This window comes from Dendrobates tinctorius, unplaced genomic scaffold (assembly GCF_039654945.1).
Source record: "Dendrobates tinctorius isolate UK_male_01 unplaced genomic scaffold, ASM3965494v1 ptg000044l, whole genome shotgun sequence".
NCBI lineage: Eukaryota > Metazoa > Chordata > Amphibia > Anura > Dendrobatidae > Dendrobates > Dendrobates tinctorius.
The window spans coordinates 34,360,730-34,383,459 of NW_027361712.1; the positions used below are offsets into that span (position 1 = coordinate 34,360,730).

At 45.2% G+C, this 22,730-nt stretch overlaps 1 protein-coding gene across 1 annotated transcript in view; it reads left to right on the forward strand.

Annotated features, from left to right (window-relative positions):
- The first annotated feature begins 21,901 nt into the window (after window positions 1-21,901).
- The window catches only part of PNP (purine nucleoside phosphorylase), a 55,799-nt gene continuing 54,970 nt past the window's right edge, over window positions 21,902-22,730 (forward strand). Inside the window, exon 1 of the mRNA XM_073575521.1 lies at window positions 21,902-22,029. Coding sequence (XP_073431622.1) covers window positions 21,998-22,029 — 32 coding nt within the window. The 5' untranslated portion in view covers window positions 21,902-21,997. The remainder of the gene's footprint in view (window positions 22,030-22,730) is intronic.

Genomic DNA, 22,730 nt, shown 5'->3' on the forward strand with positions numbered 1-22,730 from the left:
ATCTATCTGTCTATCTTCACACTCTTCGAGGTAGCATATACAGTATATCCTGTATATTAAAATATTTGCATGAAACGTAATAATTTGCACTGTGAGAATCATGTGGGAATAGTGGATGAGGGCAGGTATATCTCGCCCAGATTCCTTTCCTATGTGGCCTAGTCTGGTCAGTATCGCACCTGCTTACTAATGAATAATGGGAGGTGGATATAAAAGGATGCAAGGTGGTTGTGTGAGTGTCTCAGCCTGGGAACACAGAGAGCCTGTCTGTGTGAGAGACACACGTGAGTGGAAGCAGTGCCCACTGCAACTGTGGTTTGGCTGGATGGGAGAAGCCCGCCAGTTGGTAGTTAGGTTGTCCATTGTTTAGTTAGTGCCGGACAGGCAAGGATTTGTTTTATGTTTTATTTCCTTTTGCATTGCTTTCACCATTAATAAACCTGACCCAGGGTCAGTTATACACGAATCCCAGCTCTGCGCCTGAGTTTCATGCTGAATGCACGTGACCTTTGACCCCAGCAAAGGCGATCCCGGAGTGTTTTATCACATTGTGGTGGAGAATGCGGGCATCACGTTGCAAGCATGAGCATGGAGGACGTGGTGAAAGCGCTGGTACAGTCCACCGCCGTCCAGCAAGAAGCTAATCGGGTGATGATGGCCCAGCTGAAGGAGTTGGTGGACATGACAGTTACCGATCGTTCGCTTCTCCAGCAGGTGGCGCAGCGCTTGGCAAGCTTACCTGAGCTTAACCTGGAAGCAGAGTCGAGAGTGATTCACGTGAGTCGGTACTGGCAGAAGATGACGACCGAAGAAGACGTCGAGGCATACCTGACCACGTTTGAACGGACGGCGGTGCGAGAAAAATGGCCGAAGGCACGATGGGTCGGCCTGATTGCCCCGTTTCTTTCCGGTGAGGCCCAAAAGGCGTATTATGACTTGGAACCTGAAGCTGCGCAGGACTTTGACAAATTCAAAGCCGAGATCTTGGCCCGGCTGGGAGTGATGACCGCTGTCCGTGCACAGAGAGTGCATCAATGGACTTATCAGCCGGATAAACCACCGCGGTCCCAGATGTTCGACCTGATCCACGTGACGAAGAAGTGGCTACAACCCGAGGTGTTGACAGCGCCAGAGATAATCCAGAGAGTCATCCTGGACAAGTACCTGAGAGCTCTACCGCCAGCCCTGAGGAAGTGGGTAAGCCATGGAAATCCTACGACGGCAGATCAACTGGTGGATCTGGTTGACCGTTACTCCGTGGCGGAAGGACTCCGAGACGACGCTACCCCACCTCGTTCTTCATCATCTCCACGTGGAACCGGTAAGACTGTTCCAGGGAATAGGGGAGATGGAAAAATCCCTAAGACAGTGGGGGAGGAAAACGGGACTGCCCGCACTGCGAGGCCGAGAGTAACGAACTATGGTCTAAGCAAGGGGCCCGTTAGGTGTTTCCGCTGCCAAAAGATGGGACATATTGCTGCGAACTGTCCGGTCACTACTGAACCCATGCAGTGCGACGTCACAGACTCTAAAAACCGCATGTCTATGGTTGCACGGGTAGTGAGTGTGAATGCCGGTCAAAAGGATGTGGAAAAACACTTGTGTGATTTAACTAGGGCAGCACGGTGGCTCAGTGGTTAGCGCTGCAGCCTTGCAGCGCTGGGGTCCTGGGTTCGAATCCCACCAAGGACAACATCTGCAAGGAGTTTGTATGTTCTCCCCGTGTTTGCGTGGGTTTCCTCCGGGGACTCCGGTTTCCTCCCACACTCCAAAGACATACTGATAGGGAATTTAGATTGTGAGCCCCATCGGGGACAGTGATGAAAAATGTGTGCAAACTGTAAAGCGCTGCGGAATATGTTAGCGCTATATAAAAATAAAGATTATTATTATTTATTATTATTAACTGTTGATGGCAAAAATGTGGTGGCATTGTTAGACTCGGGAAGTGTGGTGACTCTGGTGAAGGCCAGTCTGGTGTCAGCCCCGACTGGACCATCAGACAAATTTTCTGTAACGTGTGTGCATGGAGACACCTGTTCGTACCTCACCACAGTCATATGTATTAATACTTCCTATGGGTCTGTGCAACATAAAGTGGGACTCGTCCCGGCGTTATTGCATGATGTTATCCTGGGCCGGGATTTTCCCCACTTCTGGCAATTGTGGGAGAATCAGTTGATGCCCTCGGGTAATAGTGTACATGATTCTTCTCCCAGGGAGCGTGTGGGTCCCGAACCCCTGGAAGAGGTCTCCCCGGAAGACTCGGGGGAAGAGTCTGCGGGAAATGACCTGCAGTTCCCGTTTTCAGTCATGGCGGGTGATAATGAGGAGACCGGGGAAGAGGAGGAGGCCGACAGCCGTCCACCTCCCCGTTTGCCGGATTTAGAAGTTCAGAAAGATGACTTCCAAAGTGAGCAAATAAAGGATCCTACCCTTTCTCAGGCTAGGACAAATGTAAAAGTGATAAATGGGGTACCCGTAGAACCTGGCTCTAGGCTGGCATATCCTTATATGGTTCTGGAGAATGATTTACTCTATCAGATAGAGAAAAAGGGGGAAGATACGGTGCAACTATTAGTCATGCCAAAACCCTACCGGCGGCAGGTGCTGGACCTGGCCCACGGACATGTGATGGGAGGTCACCTGGGAGTCCAGAAAACCACCGAAAGGATATTACACTGTTTTGTTTGGCCAGGCATGCATCACGATATTCGTGTATATTGCGAGTCTTGTCCTGACTGCCAAGCCTCTGCACCTAAGCCCCGGTTCTCTAGCCCTTTGGTACCCCTACCTATTATTGAAGTCCCGTTTGAGAGGATTGGGATGGATTTAGTTGGGCCCCTTCCACGGTCTGCACGTGGACACCAACATATCCTGGTCATCTTGGATTATGCCACCCGTTACCCGGAGGCCATCCCTTTGCATAACACGGCCACCAAGACGATTGCCAAGGAACTGGTGCATGTGTTAGTCGGGTCGGTATACCAAAACAGATACTCACCGACCAGGGGACCCCCTTTATGTCCAGGGTAATGAAGGAGCTCTGCCGATTGTTACAAATCGAACCGTTACGCACATCCGTGTATCACCCTCAAACAGACGGGTTGGTCGAACGGTTCAATAAAACTCTGAAGCAGATGCTGAGAAAGGTGATAGACAAGGATGGGAAGAACTGGGACTATTTACTTCCGTATTTGCTTTTTGCCATCAGGGAAGTACCCCAGTCTTCCACGGGATTCTCGCCTTTCGAGTTATTGTACGCCCGTCGTCCTCGCGGACTGTTAGACGTTGCAAAAGAAACCTGGGAGGGTCAGGTCACTCCGTTTAAAACAGTGATAGATCACGTCACACAATTGCAGGACCGTATTGCGGCTGTTATGCCTATCGTCAAAGAACACATGATACAGGCTCAAGGAGCCCAAAAAAGAATCTATGATAGGGGCGCCAAGATCCGTACGTTTGCACCCGGAGATAGGGTGTTGATCCTGGTCCCCACGGTGGACAGTAAGTTCCTGGCAAAGTGGCAGGGCCCCTTTGAGATCAAGGAAAGAGTTGGTGAAGTAAACTACAAAGTATACCAGGCAGGCAAACGGAAACCTGAACAGATTTATCATGTAAATCTGATAAAACCCTGGAAAGATCGGTCTGCCTTGTCAGCGGAGCTGGCCCGTCCCGTCTGCTCGCATACCGTACCGGAGGTACGGGTTGCAGAGACTCTCTCGGAGCGGCAAAAGACTGAGGTCAGGCAGTTTCTACTTCACAACCAAAAGTTTTTCTCAGAAAAACCCGGGCAGACTATGCTAATGAAACATGACATCGTAACGGAACCTGGTGTCACAGTTCACGTAAAGCCCTACCGAATCCCGGAAGCGCGCCGTGAAGCCGTTTCCAGAGAAGTGAAGGCAATGTTAGAGTTAGGAGTCATTGAGGAATCGCACAGTGCGTGGTCCAGCCCGATTGTGCTATTTCCTAAACCGGACGGCACCATCCGGTTCTGCAATGACTTCAGGAAACTGAATGCGGTCTCAAAATTTGATGCCTATCCTATGCCCCGGGTCGACGAGTTAATAGATCGGTTAGGAAAAGCCCGGTATATTACGACCCTAGATCTAACCAAGGGGTATTGGCAGATCCCTCTGGCTGAGGCTGCCAGAGAAAAGACGGCATTTGCTACGCCGGAAGGTTTATTTCAGTATGTGTATATGCCGTTTGGACTGCACGGGGCACCGGCGACCTTCCAGAGACTGATGGATCGAGTCCTGAGGCCACATAGGCAGTACGCTTCGGCCTATTTGGATGACATTGTCATTTACAGCTTGGACTGGGAGACTCATCTCCAGAAAGTACAAGCTGTGATTGACGACCTGTGGGAGGCAGGTCTAACCGCGAACCCCAGGAAATGTCACATCGGGCTAGAAGAAGCCCGGTATTTGGGGTATGTAATTGGGAGGGGTGTTGTTAAACCCCAGGTTGATAAGATTCAGTCGGTTCAGGACTGGCCACAACCTGTAAACAAGAAGCAGGTGCAAGCCTTCCTGGGGATCGCCGGCTATTATCGCCGGTTCATTCCCAATTTTGCAGCCATCGCTACCCCCCTGACGGATCTTACAAAAGGGAAAGACTCCGTCATGATTAAATGGAGTTTAGCGGCTGAAGAAGCCTTCCATAGCCTAAAACGGGCACTTTGCTCTCAGCCCGTACTGGTGACTCCGGACTTCCGCAGCGAGTTTGTGGTACAAACGGATGCCTCGGATACCGGTATCGGGGCCGTACTCTCACAAGTGAGGGACGGAGTGGAACACCCAGTCCTCTATCTCAGCAGGAAGCTGAATAAACACGAGCAAAGGTATGCAGTCGTAGAAAAAGAGTGCCTCGCCATTAAGTGGGCTCTAGAGGCCCTCAAATATTACCTGGTGGGCCGAAAGTTCAGGCTGATCACTGACCATGCCCCTCTCAAGTGGATGCACTTGAACAAGGAACGGAATAGCCGGGTGACCCGGTGGTTCCTTGCCCTGCAGGCCTACACTTTTACGGTGGAGCACCACCCAGGGGTACAGATGGGGAATGCAGATGCCCTGTCCCGAGTGCACTGTTTGGCAGGTGTCATTGCTCGACCAGAGTGGTCTGAGCAGAGGGGGGGATATGTGAGAATCATGTGGGAATAGTGGATGAGGGCAGGTATATCTCGCCCAGATTCCTTTCCTATGTGGCCTAGTCTGGTCAGTATCGCACCTGCTTACTAATGAATAATGGGAGGTGGATATAAAAGGATGCAAGGTGGTTGTGTGAGTGTCTCAGCCTGGGAACACAGAGAGCCTGTCTGTGTGAGAGACACACGTGAGTGGAAGCAGTGCCCACTGCAACTGTGGTTTGGCTGGACGGGAGAAGCCCGCCAGTTGGTAGTTAGGTTGTCCATTGTTTAGTTAGTGCCGGACAGGCAAGGATTTGTTTTATGTTTTATTTCCTTTTGCATTGCTTTCACCATTAATAAACCTGACCCAGGGTCAGTTATACACGAATCCCAGCTCTGCGCCTGAGTTTCATGCTGAATGCACGTGACCTTTGACCCCAGCAAAGGCGATCCCGGAGTGTTTTATCACAGCACTTATACTGGGTTACTGCTTGTATAATAGTCAAGAGCAGTAATCAGGCACCTCCTATGAATCTATAGTGGTTTTTCATTTTAGATTTTTAAGTCCAAAGACTTTGATGTGTAAAAAGAACAAAATTAGCCTTGGTTTACATTGACATGACATGACCATATTATTTGAGTGCTGTCCGTGGAAAAAAGTGACAGCAGCCGGACCCATGTTATTCAGTGAGGCTATTCAAATTGCTATTTTTTATACGGACAGAATATGAAAAAAATTTCTAGCATGCACTAGTCTTTTCTGCATTTTGGATGAGACTTAATTATTCACGTCTGTCACAAACACCCCCAACTCACTGTGCAAGTGGCTTGGGAGACTCTGTTGCTCACACTCACTCATCCCACTCACCTATCATAATAAGGTGACAATGAATGCACTCCACAGGCTGGTTACAAGTCCACATCATAGTTCTTGCTGCCCCCACTCTCCGTTTTGTTAGGTTAGAGATACCTCTGCCCTGGGTAACACATGAGTACATACGCACACCTAGCTTTCCTAAACACCAAACCAGTACACTATTTGCACTCTGATATACACAAGGTAACATAAGCAAGGTGTAGTTTCCATCTTTTAGATTGTGGGTACGTTTAGAGTAGCAAGGAACAAATTTACTCAAATTTCAGATTTTATATACGAAAAAGGGTACATTGCTTACAAAGCTAAAAAAAGATTAAATAAAAAAAATATACGCAAGGCAAAACTAGTACATAAGTAAATGGATAAAATATAGAAATGTCTCACTAGTTGGATCTGTGAGACTTGGTGGAGGAGTCACCAAGGAGATTTGAATAGATTTAGTGTCTGTGCACACGATGCGGATTCTGCTGCATTGTACAGTACCATTAAAGTCAATGAAAAACGCAGTGTACAGGTGTCAAAACGCAGGGGAAATCCGCAGGCTAATCTGCACTAAATCCACAGGTAAAATGCAGGTCTTTTTACCTGCGGATTTAGCAAAATCCGCACGGAAAAATCCGCAGGACAATCCGCACCGTGTGCACATACCCTTACCATTCACATTGTCCCACCACACCCCTAACCCCTCCTGGTTGGGTGAAAGGCAGTTGGTTAATTGTATACAAGGAAAAAGGGTGGAGGATATAATTTATCATATTTTCCTACAGGAACCTCCTAGTAGAATAATATGAATGCAATATTTGTGAGCATACTTATACCATTCTTGACACACCGAACTTACTGTGATGCATACATAATTTGGGTGTTGATATTTCATTTCTGTGGTTTTCCCAATGCCAAAAATTCTGGTGCTTTGAGCTACAGAAAAGTGGTTCCCTGATCACAGATATACTGTAGCTGTGGATTATGTTAACATTAGATTATTATAGCAAGCACAATGGAAATGCAATATTTCTGTCATGATCCAGGATGGGGTTTCGCTTTGGCCCGTCCTGATCAGACTGGGGGTTAATTGTTCTGCCTCTCTCTGGCAGAGGGCGGCTATTTAATGCTCACTGGACCTAGGTCCGGTGTCATTTATACTCCTGCCTTCAGATGTTAGTTGACCTTGTGCGTACGTGTGCCTTATGCCTGATATCTTGCTTGCTTGTTTGGTTTTGATCCGGTTCTGTCCCTGTTACGAGTTCTGCCTGCCCCTCTTGTACTGCGCTACCTCTCGTGTATGACTCTCTGCTTGTGACCCGACTTCTCTCTGCTCGTCCCCTTGGTACCACGTCGCCCTCTTGTGTATGACCTTTGGCTTTGTCTGACTACCCATCTGTTTGTCCCTCCTGTGCCTCGTTTGCCCGTACTGTTGTGACCTCCGTTTTGCCTGACTCTGAGTTGTTGTATGGTGTCCTGTCATATCTGAAAGCAGGATGCTAAGCCCCACCCCCTTGCAGTCACTTGACCATAGGTCCTGTGCCAGCTTGCTAACTTCAGTGTCCACAGGTCCTGTGCCTCTTTACTTTCCGGCGCTGACTGGACCCTGACACCAATAGTTTGAAGCACGCATTGTCACCTCTGTTGCCCTGCTCCACAGGTATCTTTTAGCACTGCTTCTGTACTCAGGACACGCGCACTGGCTCTGTGAGCGAGTGTAGTGCGGTGTCTCTGACAATTTCCATGCTATATGTGATGTTCCCGGGATGGACTGGAGACTTCCAGTCTACCTAAAGGCAATTATCTCCCTCTATATATTAGCACCTCCTTGCAAGTGAAGAAACACGCAGAGAGCATTTGGTCTTCTGTAAAATGGCTGATGCCTGATTAATTTAATTATTTAATCACAGAGGAGATGTTGACAGGTGTCCAGTGATGTGGGATAATTGTTTATCTAATCCATAATGCAAAAAAAAATCTGATCCCATAATGATCAATCATATAGCATCTGCTTTGTGTGGCTGCATTGGCATTATTATAATCGGAAACTATATTTGGTGCTGTACATTTTATTTATTGCCAGTGTATAAAAAAAATATAATACAGGTAACAAATGGTCTGTTTTTCTTTGGATGAAAATTGGACAATTTTGTGTATGCACATGTGAACTTAGGCTTCTTTCACACATCCGGTGTCAGAGTTCCGGCGGCGTGCGGCGAAAAGCCGTGCCCCTGGATCCGGCCTGTAGCGGTGACACCGGATGTGGATGCGTCGCCTGATGCGGCTTGGATAATATTCAAAGGAGCCGCAGCACCGGGGGACAAGAACCAGCTGTATAGAGCGGAGCCGCACCGACGAGAGCCACCTGGAGAGAGCGGGGGACGAGCGAGGCAGACAAAGAAAGCAAAGAAAGGTATGGAAGGAAGGAGAGAGAGAGAGAACACTTGCGCTTGCCGGGCACTTGTGGGGTTAAATCTCACAGAGTCCGGGCATGCGCACTTTAAAAAGCCGTTCTGGCGCTGCAAAAAAACGTTGCAGAGAACATTTTTTGCAGACGCCGGACGGCACATTTTTGCCGCATTCGGAAATAAACGGTGCCGCCGCATGTACATCCGGCACGATACGGCGATCATTACTTTCTATGTGACAAAACCGGATCCAATTCCGGATCCGGTTTTCACACTTTTTGCCGCATCGTGCCGGATTCAAAAATCCGGATGTGTGAAAGTAGCCTTACTTAAATTGTAGCTAACAACAACCTGATTCTGTCTGAGCGATTTTTTGTTTTTGTCTTTGTGTGCTCGTTTTTACCTTCTCTTTTTTTATTTCTTCATCCCACATAGCTGAATGAGGGCTTGTTTTTTGTGGGATAAGTTGTAGTTTTGAAGAACAGCAGTAGTTTTACCATCTTTTTTTGGTATTTGTTTTTACTGCATTCATTGTTTAGGAAAAGTGACCTGGAAAATGATTCTCCAGGTCAAAATGACTACGCAGATACCAAACTTGTGTACCATATTTTGCAGACTGTTATAAGATACAACAGATTATAAGATGCACCTAGGTTTTAGAGGAGGAAGAAAGAATACAAATTTGAAGCAAAAGAATGTGTTCATGATGCACTGTTATGGGGGCAATGTCCCCCAATTCTGTACTAATGTCCCCCATCCTGGTGTATATGGGTCCCATCCTGATATATATGATCGCCATCTTAGTATATATTGCCCTTATCCTGGTATATATGGCCTTCATCATGGTATATATGGCAACCATCCTGGTATATTTGGTCCCAATCCCGGTAAGTATGGCCTCCAGCCTGGTATATAGTCCACATCCATTACTGCGATCCTGACCCTTTGGGTCAGCTGCCACAGTATCAGTGCCTGCCCATGGCAGCACCGGATACCCACAGTGGCACGCCAATAAGGTATATACACATTACAGATGTGCGTCTTATAATCCGAAAAACACGGTAGTTTCTCCATACATGGGGCGTCTTGAAGCTAACATCACCAACAAAAGCTTTTGTGTGAAGGATTAATTAAATTTCAGTTCAATACTTGTTCGTTGTGTCATTTCTCATCATTACATAAAACTTAATCTATGGACATCTATGATTTGATTTCTTTGCGTGTGAGGATTGGATGCTGTTACCGACATCTAGTGAGAATGTCTTATCAATAGCACCTTTAGAATTATGTTTACTTAGAAAATTGGTGACATGTTCAATACTTATTTCACCCACTGTATATGTCTTTTGGTACTTTGACTACATATTCAGCTCATTTATATAAAGATTGTCACTGTGGTACAATATATGAGGCTTTTCGCACACAAGAATGCTGGCTCAGCACATAGCTGGGAATTCACACAGCTGCATTATATTGCAGGCTTTACTGTGATACATTGAGCAAACATGATTTCTTTGTGGCCAGCAAAAACCCATGCATTATTTAATGAACAGTACATGCATTGTATTCTATCATATAGTTGGCTTCAAACTTTACTCATATTTACTGAATTAGAAGAACTCAAGTACTACTTATGCTGTTGAATGAAGGGATTTTTTTGATGATTATATTTTCTGATATATCCATTGTAAAGCTATGTTCACACACAGCATTTTTTTGTGCTGCGTTTGGTTTCTATAGAAAACATGCATTTTACTGTACCATCAAAAGCTATGAGATTTCAAAAATCTCATTCACACGCTTGTTTTATTTTCCTGACTGATTTGTGAACTGCAGCGTTTTTTAAATCTGCATGCCAATTCTTTCAGTGTTTTGGTCAGTATTTTACATCAGTATTTGTAAGCCAAAACCAGGAGAGGAACAATCGGAGGAAAAGTATAATAGAAACACGTCACCACTTCTGTACTTATCATCCGGTCCTGGTTTTGGCTTCCAAATACTGATAGTGTGAACGTGGCCTTAGGAGAAATAGATGAAGCCTAGATAGAGTGCCAGGAAGGCCGGTGTCCCAAATGCAACTGCAATGCGAGAAACTCGCTTCAATATCTGGCAGTGCCGCTGGCACACGGGGCCGGAGTGTGCGGCTGCATGTATTTCTATGCAGCTGAACGCTCCGGTCCGAACCGCTGGTGGCAGTGCCGGGTATTGAGGTGAGAGATTCGCTCTAGTTTCTCCCATAGCAGTTGCAAGTGGAACACCGGCCGAACACTCATTTCCGGATTATCTTCCGTTCTAAACAGCCCAGCAACAAGAAAAATACTTATTTTTTTTATTTCTAATACTACCGGAGAACATGATTTGGATCAGTTTTTACCAACCCCAGTGTTGCAATCTTAGTTAATCACAGAATATGGCAACCGCAAAAAAAAGTCAGGTTTCCTATTTATTTCTCTCTCCTCTGATATGATCTAGCACTTCAGAGGAGAGAGAAATGGGGTCCTCTGAGCCCCCCCCAGTACCTCCGGTGTCCCCCAGTCCCTCTGGCTGTGACCCCTGGCACTCGACGTCTTCTTCCGGGAAGAAAATGGTTGGTGAATGCACAGTGCGCCCACCGAAATCTGGCGGCCAGCACCCGACAATAGGAGATTTCTCCTATTGGTTCATTTTGATCACTGTGATAGACCCTATCACAGTGATCAAAATAAAAAAATAGTAAATCAAACCCCTATTTATCACCCCCTTAGTTAGTTAAAAATAATAAAATAAAGTATTTTTTTCCATTTTTCCGCTAGGGTTAGGGTTATGGTTGGGGTTATAGTTGGGGTTGTAGCTGGGGCTAGGGTTAGAGCTAGGGTTATAGTTGGGGATAGGGTTGTGTTGGGGTTAGGGGTGTGTTGGGGATAGGGTTGGAGTTAGCACTGTGTTAGGGTTGGAGTTAGAATTGGGGGGTTTGCACTGTTTAGGCACATCAGGGGGTCTCCAAATGCAACATGGCGCCCACCATAGAGTCTAGCCAATTTTGCATTCAAAAAGTCAAACGGTGCTCCCTCCCTAGTCTAGGAAGAGGACTAGAAATCTAGTGCCACCTATTCCTCTAGTCCTAGTCCTCTTCCTCTCTGAAGAGACAATTTGCATATTTCCCAGAGGAGCATTGCGACTTGAAGTCTCCTCATCTTGGCATGCTTAGCATTTCATTCTCTGCAATGAGAAACGATACTTCTTGGATATCGGTCAGACGCCTCTCACACAGCCAAACCAGATGTCACACTTGATTTGACATTCTGGTTTGGCTTTTATCCTAAGTCATGTAACAAGGCTCGTTAAAGGGTCGACATTGACTTTTAGGATTGCTACTTCCTATAGGTGGCACTAGAGTTCGAGTCCTCTTCCTCTCTGAAGAGACAATTTGCGTATTTCCCAGAGGAGCATTGCGGCTTTAAGTCTCCTCATCTCAGCATGAGTGACCAGTGGGTTTTCAGGACCTGTACGTTCACCAAACTGCAGGCCTGCCAAATTGGAGAAACACATTCAAAGATTAGTTGGTTCAAGAAAGAGATACAGAAATACCTCAACCACCTGAATAATCAATAATCTTTTACACTTAGTGTTTTTGCGGGCCGATTTTGTGGCCCCAATAGATTTCTATGGGGCCGCAAAATCGGCCCGCAAAAATTCCACAGTGCGCGTGTGCTGTACGGTCATGAGGGCCATTGTTGCGGCCATGATAGAAGATCGAGCTTGCTCGATCTTTTATACAGCGTACGGACACAGCCCCGTGCACCATGACTTCCGGTTTTGCGGAACGCCGTTTGTTTTTCCAATACTATTTCCATAGTATTGGGGGAAAAAAAGTCGATCGGCAAACTTTTTTGCGGTCCGTTATTGCGGAAGACCGTAAAAAATGCAGCGATACAGCCCGCAAAAGCGGGCCGCAATAACGGACTGCAAAAAATGCGGTAAGTGTAAATATAGCCTTACGCAGGTTGTTTTCTTTCTGCATGTTGAGTTAAAAGTTGACTCTTAAAATAGTTGTTGAGATAAAAAAAAAAAAAAAAAAGATGGAATGGATTTGATCTTTATTAATGATGATGTGGACTACTGTACTGGTTGCCTAGGTACATTTTATGGAGATTCTAGGATTATAACCTGATTTGCAGGTCTATCTTGTGTCAGCAAGTAAGGATTGTTTAAAATAAAAAATAAAAAATTCTAAAACCATGTATAACAATTACAACAGATGTGTTCTGGGTTCAAATCGCACCAAGGACGACATCTGCCTGGAGTTTGTATGTTCTCTCCGTATTTGCGTGGGTTTCCTCCAGATTCTCCGGTTTCCTCCCACACTCAAAAGACATACTGATAGGGAATCTAGTTTGTGAGCCCCATTGTGTCAGTGATCATAATTTATGTAAAGCAGTGTTGCTATGAGTGCACCAAGAGTAGGAGAAGAGGGTTGTATTGTCAATCCAACACAATGGGCAGCACTTTGAACACATTTTATAAGTGGTCGTAAACTTGTAAATAACTCATGAAAGAATAAAGTTATGTTACAACCAAGCACACCATTGTTTTTCTTGTGAAATTCTCAATAAGTTTGATGTGTCACATGACGCGCTTTCCATTGAAAAAGATTAAGTTGGATCCAAAATGGCCTCCATGGTTACCACCCATCTTGAAAAGTTTCCCCCCTCCCATATACTAATGTGCCACAAACAGAAAGTTTATATCACCAAACATTCCCATTTTATTCAGGTGTATCCATATACATGGCCCACCCTGTACAGTTATTACATAGGATATCCCAATCCCTAGATCATTGGCAGCTAGATTTACTTGCTTCAGAAACATCAGCTCAAGAGCCAATGGGTTTAGTCTCTAATACAATAGAAATAATTTGAAGTGTCTCGTGATGAGTTGCTCAATGTAGGGACGAAGAAACGCTTTGAGAGACAATATTTTGTGTATTAGGAGGTAGATTTCCTTTTGAAGAGACTAGGGGTTTATGTTTTGCTTATTATTAGCATATCCTGTGTTTTACACCAGGATTTGTGTTACATAAGTGCACTTCTGAACTATATTTATGTTTAGGGTCATTTTATATATTTAAAAGTAAAGGTTAATCTTTAGTACCCTTTTCAATGAGTTTTCAAAAGACAATTCTGTACAGGAAAAAATCTAGAAACAATAATCTTTGAATGTTACCTATAATTTTTGGAAAAAGAACATTCTTTTACAGAATCTAGACTGTTGTGGGAAGAGTTAGGGTATGCGCACACGGTGCGGATTTTACTGCGGATCCTCAGTGGATTTGCCTCTGCGGATCCGCTGCAGATCCGCAGGCATTGTACAGTACAATGCATTTCAATGGGTTTTCAAAACCGCAGTGCACATGCTGTGGATTTTTCAGCACGGATTTGCTGCGGCTTTAAATCCGCAGCATGTCAATTCTTCGGATTCTGCAGCAGTTTGACACATGTTCCATTGTCCAGGTGTCAAACCGCAGGGGAAAACCGCTGGCAAATCCGCAGGAAAACCACAGGTCACTTTACCTGTGGTTCTACCTTCAAATCCGCGTGGAAAAATACGCACTGTGTGCACTCACCCTTACAGTTCATTACACACAAATTTAAAGAAGACATTACCATTACTGACAACAGATTGAAATCATGGTTCTGCACTGAACCCAATAATTCCAAAATAAATGAAGTAAAAGAACAGAATAATCCAGCTCACCGCACTGCCTTGCTGGTAGGATCCAAATCCTGCTCACGGATTTGACTAGGCAGTCAATCAATAGTAGAAAAAAGGGAAGAAAGTTCCAGCATGATTAAGACCTGAGGCGTCGAAACGCGTTGTTCTGCAGTCATCCGACTGATATTAAAATTCCAGCAGGTACAGCATATGCATTGGCACAATAAAATGGATTTTTAATTTTCCATTCCTGGCGCTGGAACTTTCTTCCCTTTTTTCCAATAATTCCAAAACTTACAAATAATAAACTTTAATCTAAGATTAATTAAAGTAGCAGAAAAACCAATACTGCCCAAATACTCTTCACCATGTAATGGAGAAATACTAAAGGTGCTTTCACACTGCGTTCTGGCACCTGTTCTTTGGCCCCATTGGGGCTTACCTCCGAACCCCCCCGCAAAGCTAGATTTGGGTGTACAGTATGCGCCGACGGGGCCATAGACTATAATGGTGCCAACAGAGCGAGCGTGTGCTTTGACGTGCATCATTTTCAGGTGTGTACGTGTACTGGAGATGGACACCAAGATGCATTCTTCTACGAGTGTCCGCCATGATGCACAACAGAGCACACGTTTGCTCTATCAACACCATTATAGTCTATGGCCCCATCGGCACATACGCCCAAATCCCGTTTTGGGTTTGGACGTAAGTCCCGATGGGACTGTGAGGAGGGAGACCGGACCGCGGGCACCTGTAACAATCCGGTTCCGGAACTGTTGAGGTTGTGTCCCATGTTGTCCGGGGAAAGGTATATGGGCCCAGACAGATCTCCTGCCCTGGAAGCGCAGATAAAAGTAAAAGCGTGCGCAGCGGTGCACCGCCAGGCTGCAGGGAAACGCAGCCAACTCGACGCAAGGACAACACCGGGGCCAACATCAGCAGCGGCCGCAGAGAGAGCCGGCTGCTCCGTCCAGCTCAGCGCCGCACTTAAGCATAAGAGCCAGGGCAGGGTACGGGACTGTGCGCTGCAACCTGTGCAGGACAGTGTAACGCCGCTCCTTCCAGATCAAGGAACGCCTGCAGCTTCATTGACTATAGCTGCATCAGCTTATGGACTAGGGGGTCAGTCTGAGGAGAACTCTTGGAGCTGGTGAGTAATATCTGTGCTCCTCAAAAGATTGCTCTGTTTCACCAGAAATATCCTGGAAAGCCTGGTCCTGGATCATTCTGAGGCCACTTCTAAGGTGGGAGTAATGTAAGGATTCCTGATTTTCCATTTAGCCTGTTTGCACTTGTCCAAGATGGAGTCTTGTACCTTGCCCTGTCCTGGAACTTCCTGTATGTCCTGCTATTTAAGTCTGGGTTGGGTGTTCCTCCTTGCCTGAGTATTTTGTTGCTGTTGGCTCCTGAGCTTCTGCCTGTTTGCTACTGGACTCCCTGCTGCTGCTTGCTACCCAGCTCTACCTCTCCATGTTCAGCTGCCTTCAATCCTCTGTGTGGCTCCTTGATCCTGACCTGGGTTACCTATTGTCCAGGACTTCTAGTTAGGAGCTACTCGCCTCTGAACTGCTGTGGTCAGTAAGAAATTCTGACGTCATTATCCCTTCTTGGACTGTGTCTTTTGGGCTGCAGTGCAGGACTTGTGTGGTACTTTTCAGCCCAAAAGGTACATATAGAGACCTTCTCCTATTACCGTTCCACCTGTGTATTTCTGGACTTCCACGTTTAAGTGCCCGGCGCACTTGTGAACATATTCTTGCTGGACTTTCACGTTTAAGTACTGTGTGCCTTCTCACTAATATTATTGCTGGACTCCCACGTTTAAGTGCCGTGTGCACTCCTGCATCATATTACTGCTGGACTGATTCATATTAGCAGTTCACTATTCAGCTTGCTGATTATTTCTATATTGTGCTGAGCACTTCGTTACTATTGCAGGAAGATCTCTGTTAGATTCTGTTCAATTTATTACTTTGTTAAATGTACTTGTTTTCCTCAGCTTTTGTCTCAGTTTCATTTTATCCCACGTAATTAGATTCCATAGTACCCACATAATTGTCACAACTCCATATCTGGTGAAACGCTGAGTTGACAATGCTGGCCCAGTGTATGAGGTCCAACCTGAAGAAGGGGCGCCTGCCCAAGTAGTCCACCGAAACATGTTGCATCCCTGCCTGTTGTGGGACCCAGAAGAGGAGGAGAGAGAATCTGATCCTACTGAGGTGCCTAGACCTCCAGCTCCTGACTACGATGAGGAAGGACCATTTGCATTATCCTCAGACATGGAAAGCTCATCGGACGCCAGTCCAGGGGAAATATGTCGGCCAGAAACGACTGCTTCATTAGAACCGGATGCATCCTCGCCTTCCACTATCCAACCCGACTCCAACACTCAACCTGACCTGGGCCGCATTGAACGGACAACCGCTGGAATACCCCCTACTTGTTATGAACAGGATCAGTTTATTTGGCAACGAATTGTTCACGAAATGGAAGAGTTCCAACGTCTACTGCAAGAACTCTCACCCTTGGAATGGTGAGCTAAAGGAGAGGGTGAGTGTAAGGAGGGAGACCGGACTGCGGGTACCTGTACCAATCCGGGTCAGAAACTGCCGAGGTTTGCATCCCATGTTGTCCGGGGAAAGGTATATGGGCCCAGACAGATCTCCTGCCCTGGAAGCGCGGATAAAAGCAAGAGCATGCACAGTGGTGCACCACCAGGCTGCAGAGAAACGCAGCCAACTCGACGCAAGGACAACACCGGGGCCAACAGCAGCAGCGGCCGCAGAGAGCCGACTGCTCCATCCAGCTCAGCTCCGCACTTAAGCATAAGAGCCAGGGCAGGGTACGGGACTGTGCGCTGCAACCCTCTGTGCAGGACAGTGTAACGCCGCTCTTTCCAGATCGAGGAACACCTGCAGCTTCATTAACTATTGTATAGCTGCATCAGCTTATGGACTAGGGGGTCAGCGAGTAAAACCGGAGACCGCCGCTGTTGCCAAAAGATGGACTATTGTGTGCAGGACCTCTTTGGGAGAACACCGCACCAGTCGTTGTCTGCATTACAGCCTTCAAAGCATTATCTGCAGCCCGGGGAATCTCTTACACGATAAGTTGTTGAAAGAACTGCTGTTATCTTTTCATTGCTCACTTACTCTGCATTTTTCTTACAAAATTAACAGTTTATCTCCCTGCGAGTAGTATTTCACTGCTATATTAAATTGTTAACCCTTGCTCTGCCTCTCTTGTGTCACTGCATCCCGCAACCTGCTTTCAGGACCATTGAGTGGGTGCCAGAACGCAGTGTGAAAGCATTCTAAATGAAATTGCTAGAATTCCAAATTTTACCAACTTACAAAGATCATCAGGAATAAAACCATCATGCCTAATGGCATTGACCCTGGATATGAAAGCCATGGAACTAACAATGATACATACTAAGGAACCATGGTTCTCCTCCTTCTGGTTAAAAAAACATCACCCTCAAAGATAATTTGGTGGACACTACAAAAAGAGAGTCAAGGATTGATACAATCAAATTCTGTCATATCAGCAGCCACAATAAAAAGACTTCTCTTTACCGCTTTCCAACATCAGGCGTAATAGTACACCAATGTCAGACACCCTCCCTTTGATGTGGGCTCCAGCGATGTGCCCACATCTTTACCAGCACATGTCAGCTGTTTTGAACAGCTGACATGTGACCGGAACAGCCCCGGGTGCAATCGCGATCCACCCGCAACTATTGACCCATTAAATGCCGATGTCAAACTCTGACAGCGGCATTTAACATGCGCTTCTGGCAATCGAGCCAGAAATCTGCCCACCGATGGGTTGGCATGACAACCAGGTTTCCTGCAGACCTCTATGGTTGTAATTTTCGGATTACTATGAGTGCCGCCCGGTGGACGGCACTCATAGCAAGTCAGCAATTCTGCTCATACAGGTGACCAGATCATCGCCTGCATGTAGCAGAGCCGATCTTGGAGACTATTGAAGCATGCTAAAAGTAAAAAAAAAGTTTTTAAAAATATAAAAAAAAAATTAAAGTTTGAATCACCCCCCTTTTGCCCTGTTCAAAATAAAGCAGTTAAAAAAAAAAAAAAAAATCAAGCATACACATATTTGGTATCACCACGTTTAGAATTGTCCGATCTATCAATATAAGAAAGAATTAACCCGATCGCTAAACGGTGTAATGAGAAAAAAAGTAAAAATGCCAGAGTTATGTTTTTTGGTCGTCGCAACATTGTATTAAAATGCAATAATGGGCAATCAAAAGATTGTATCTGTACCAAAATTGTATCATTTAAAACATCAGCTCGGCACGCAAAAAGTAAGCCCTCACCCAACGCAAGATTACGAAAAATGGAGATGCTACCGGTATCGGAAAATGGATTTTTTTTTTAACAAACTTTGGAATTTTTTTTCACCACTTAAAAAAGAACCTAGACATGGTGTCTATGAACTCGTAATGACCTGGAGAATCATAATGGCAGGTCAGTTTTAGCATTTAGTGAACCTAGTAAAAAAGAAAAACAAAAAATCAATTGTGGAATTGCCCTTATTTATTTATTTTTTTTGTATTTTCACCGCATTTGGAATTTTTTTTCCTGCTTTCCAGTACACCACATGTTAAAACCAGTGGTGTCCCGCAGAAAACAAGCCCCCACAAGGCTATTTTGACTGAAAAATAAAAAAGTTATGGCTCTGGGACGAAGGGGAGCAAAATAACGAAAATGCAAAAACGAAAATACCTCTGGTCATGAAGGTGTTAAAACACCTCCACCTATCCCAATAATTGGGCTCAGAAACACCAGGTTTGAATAGAAAGGTGGTTGGATATACGAACACCTCGCTCCAGTCATTCTCAATGGCAATGCAGGAGAAAGTCCAGCATAGTATTTGGCTTTTTCCGAAAGCCTCCTAGAGAATGAGCAGAGCAGTGGTGTGCATGCATGGTCACTGATCCTTTCACCTGGGACATTTCAGAGCCCCATCCTCTGGATTGATATGGATCCAAATATCAGATTCCCACCAATCAGCGAGTTCTCACCTATCCAGCGAGTTGAATAGAGATGAGTATAACCATTTAAGTACTATACTAAAAGCAACATTGTGGTGTTCTCATATAGCAAATCATTCCTGACATCTTTCAGAGCTGCAGTGTGTACCACCAGGTGTGCGCTACTCTACCCACATGCTGGGACTGGGTGGCTGTCATCAACAAAAACGAGTTTTCTGGAATTCATGATCTGCAGGCTGTATTTGTCTAGAGAACAGGACAACCGCTTAGTACCAGCTCCAACCTATCACACCCTATTATTTAAGCCTTCAAAATTGCCAATGATGTAATACTAAAATGTCACATTTTACATTTAAAGGATTAAACCAAACTCAAAAGCAACAATTTCAACACAACCCAGCTGAACATAAATAGAATCTAGCAGAAAAAAAAGCCAGCTGTGGCGCCGGCGCTGCAGCCTGATCGCATCTGTAATGTTTATATAATTAATTTGTTTGAGGTTATCCTGAAAGTAATAACGAAAAATCTGTTTGAAAATGGTGCCGGCTGCGCATGCGCAGTAATCAGTGATCCTATAGCTGCTGGCGCCATCTTAGAGGAAGATTTTTTTTCTCTACAAAGACGGTGCTGCCATTTTCAAACTCTTTTTTTAATGAATTTCAAGATCACCTCAAACAAATCAATTATATAAACTTTACAGATGTGGTCAGGCTTTAGTGCAGGCGCCACTGCCGATGCCTGCCTGCAGGAGGGGATTTTTTTTTCTTCCCAGATCTATATAATATTATGTAAACTAGGGAGCAGATCACTGAGGGATCAGAGACCTGTTAGAAGCCAGACTGGTGAGTACCTAACCAGAGCACCATATGAAGACCCCCCCCACAGGCTGCCCCAGTGCACGAGCATATCATTAACTCTAAACTGAAAATAAAGGTTAAACAACCACAAGCCAGATTTCATCAACCCAGGTATCATTTTAATCAGTATAACGGCGCCAACCTGACACTGTCTGTAGGTTACTGAGCACAATCCTGCTGACAGGTTCCCTTTAACATAGTTGTATGAATACAGATCGCACATGGACATCTCATGAACACACAGACAGCACATAGATGAAAATCTGATGAAAATTAGAAAAAAATCATCCAAGTTTTGTGGATGAAACTTGTATGATTTTTCATACGCTCATTTGCAGATGCCCTAACAGTCACATTTGCATGAGATAAGTCTGGAAACCACAAGGGTTTCTGACAGCGGATCTCGGGAGGCTCTTGCATGTACACACAAGCTGGTGCTATGAGACTGTCTTATTCCCTGTTGTCACAGGTTGTTGGGCAGACTGTCAGACCGGAGATATCATGACCCAGCTTCCGAGTAATGCAGGGCAGAGTGTATAGATGTAACTGAGATGGGATTAAAGAAAAAGCAAGATTAATGATGGTAAATAAGAATTAAGTGTGCAAAAAAAGTCCTTCTTTATCAGTATTATGTTTGATCCAAAGGAAGGTAGGACCCCATCACCAATTGTGGCCTATCTTGCTTTTGCAATGTAAAGAAAACTCACCCCCGTATGTATGATGAGGTTACACAAGGGAATATTTGGCTTAGCTGAAAATGATGTTCTTATGAAAGAAGGAGTGGTGGTTACAGCGCCCAAGAACTGCAAATAGAAATGATGGATTGAAAGGGCCAAGAAAAATGTGTGTAGTTGTCATGTGCAGAACTAATATGGCCGCCGGTAGGTAACTGATGACGCTGAAGTCCAGAAGTGACCGTACATTAATACATGCATATTGTCATCAGACTCACCTAGTAATGCAGCTCTGTAACTTCAGCCACTCACATCTCAACATTAAACTATAGCAGACCTTTCACTATTTTTTTTTTTATGTTGAACTGGACACAGGATGTAAAAGTTGAATAAAATGATTGCGTGTTTTTTTTTTTTTAAATTTCACCTCTTTGATCTAGCGATCAAAATATTTGGCACATAATGAGTTATCTTTTATTGAGTCCAGTGGGCCTTCTACTGGGACAAGAAGTACTCACCTCTATTAAAAATTATATAACATATACTGTATAGGTATATAATATCTAGGGCAGCAGCATGGTGGCTTAGTGGTTAGCACTGTTACTTTTCAGCGCTCGGGTACAAACCCCACCAAGGACGACATCTGTAAGGAGATTGTATGTTCTCCCCATGTTTGTGTGGGTTTCCTCCCACACTCCAAAGACATAATGATAATCTAGAGTGTGATCCCCAATGGGGACAGCGATGATAATGTATGTAAAGCGCTGTGGACTTAATGGCGCTATATAAGCAATGTCTAATAAATACTGATGAAATCTGTCATTACTGTGCGTTTCAGAGTAAACCGTCGCGCACCCAGGATCTGTTCCCACCATCCGTGGATTAGGCAGCGTTTATCTAGTGACAGGTTCCCTTTAATCCATAATGAAAATGTCCGCACATAAAGCAATAATGAAACACACCGCTATGTCATTACTTGTGTATGTGTTTCCAGTCATTGTCAAGATACTAAAAAAGCTGATAAAAGCTGCGTAGTGCGGCTACGTCTGTGATATTCGGCACACCGGATCATATTCCTAACAATAGGGGATTATTGTGCTGCTTTCCGTGTTTCTAGTTGCCAGGCTTCGTTCCTGTTGGTTACGGTGGCAGCAGCCCTGTAACACAGCACTCCTCATTCATTGGTGACAGCATCCTCACAAGGACAAGCCGCCACCATTGGCCACTGAGGGACTTGCCTCCGGTGAAGTCATCTCTGACATCAATAAGGCAGATGCAAATGTGGTGACACAGTGTCAAACCCACTGGAGGCGACTGGGAAGCAGGATCATCCTTGGAGAGACCAGCCATGGCTCACTGTGGTGGAGAAGACAGCAGCAGGTAGTGTATGGCTGGCAAGAGGCCAAGTGATGGGCAGAGACAGGAGGGGATGCAGTGGCTGTTGGCTCTTTCAATGCCCTGAGTAGATCTCTTGTCTGATATCACATGATTCACTGAGCCTCAGCTGTAAAATAGTGGCAGAACATCCATTTATCCCTGCAGATCCTATGTAACATTGTATATAATAAGCATCACAGGGTGATAAGAATACCAGAAGCCACGTACAAATGCCCTCTGTGTGAGAAAGAAGATTAGGACACGGCTAGCGGTGAGGAAAGTCACTCATCTGGCTCAGTGAGTACTAATACCGTCGTGTCTAATGTGTCACACTCATCCGTCCTGACGCTGATGACCGAATACACAGTATAGGTGTGGTGGTTTTGTGTGTATATATAATCTTTCTGTACAGGATTATTATTGGGAGCTGTTAGAGAAGTAGCAGCCATATATAATATATACAGTATATCAGCGTTACACAGCAGAAGGTGCTTGGGCAAGAACAATATGTCAACTTTCCCCTCGCAGCTCTGTAATAAATCTATAGACATCATGGTGCCTTAAATCCAATCTATTTTTCTTGCTTCTAAGGCCCGTATACACACGAGATACCTATCGACTAAGGGTTTGTGCACACACTGCGGATTTTTCGGTAATCCGCAGGGAAAATGACTTGCGTTTTACCTACGGATTTGCCTGCTTTT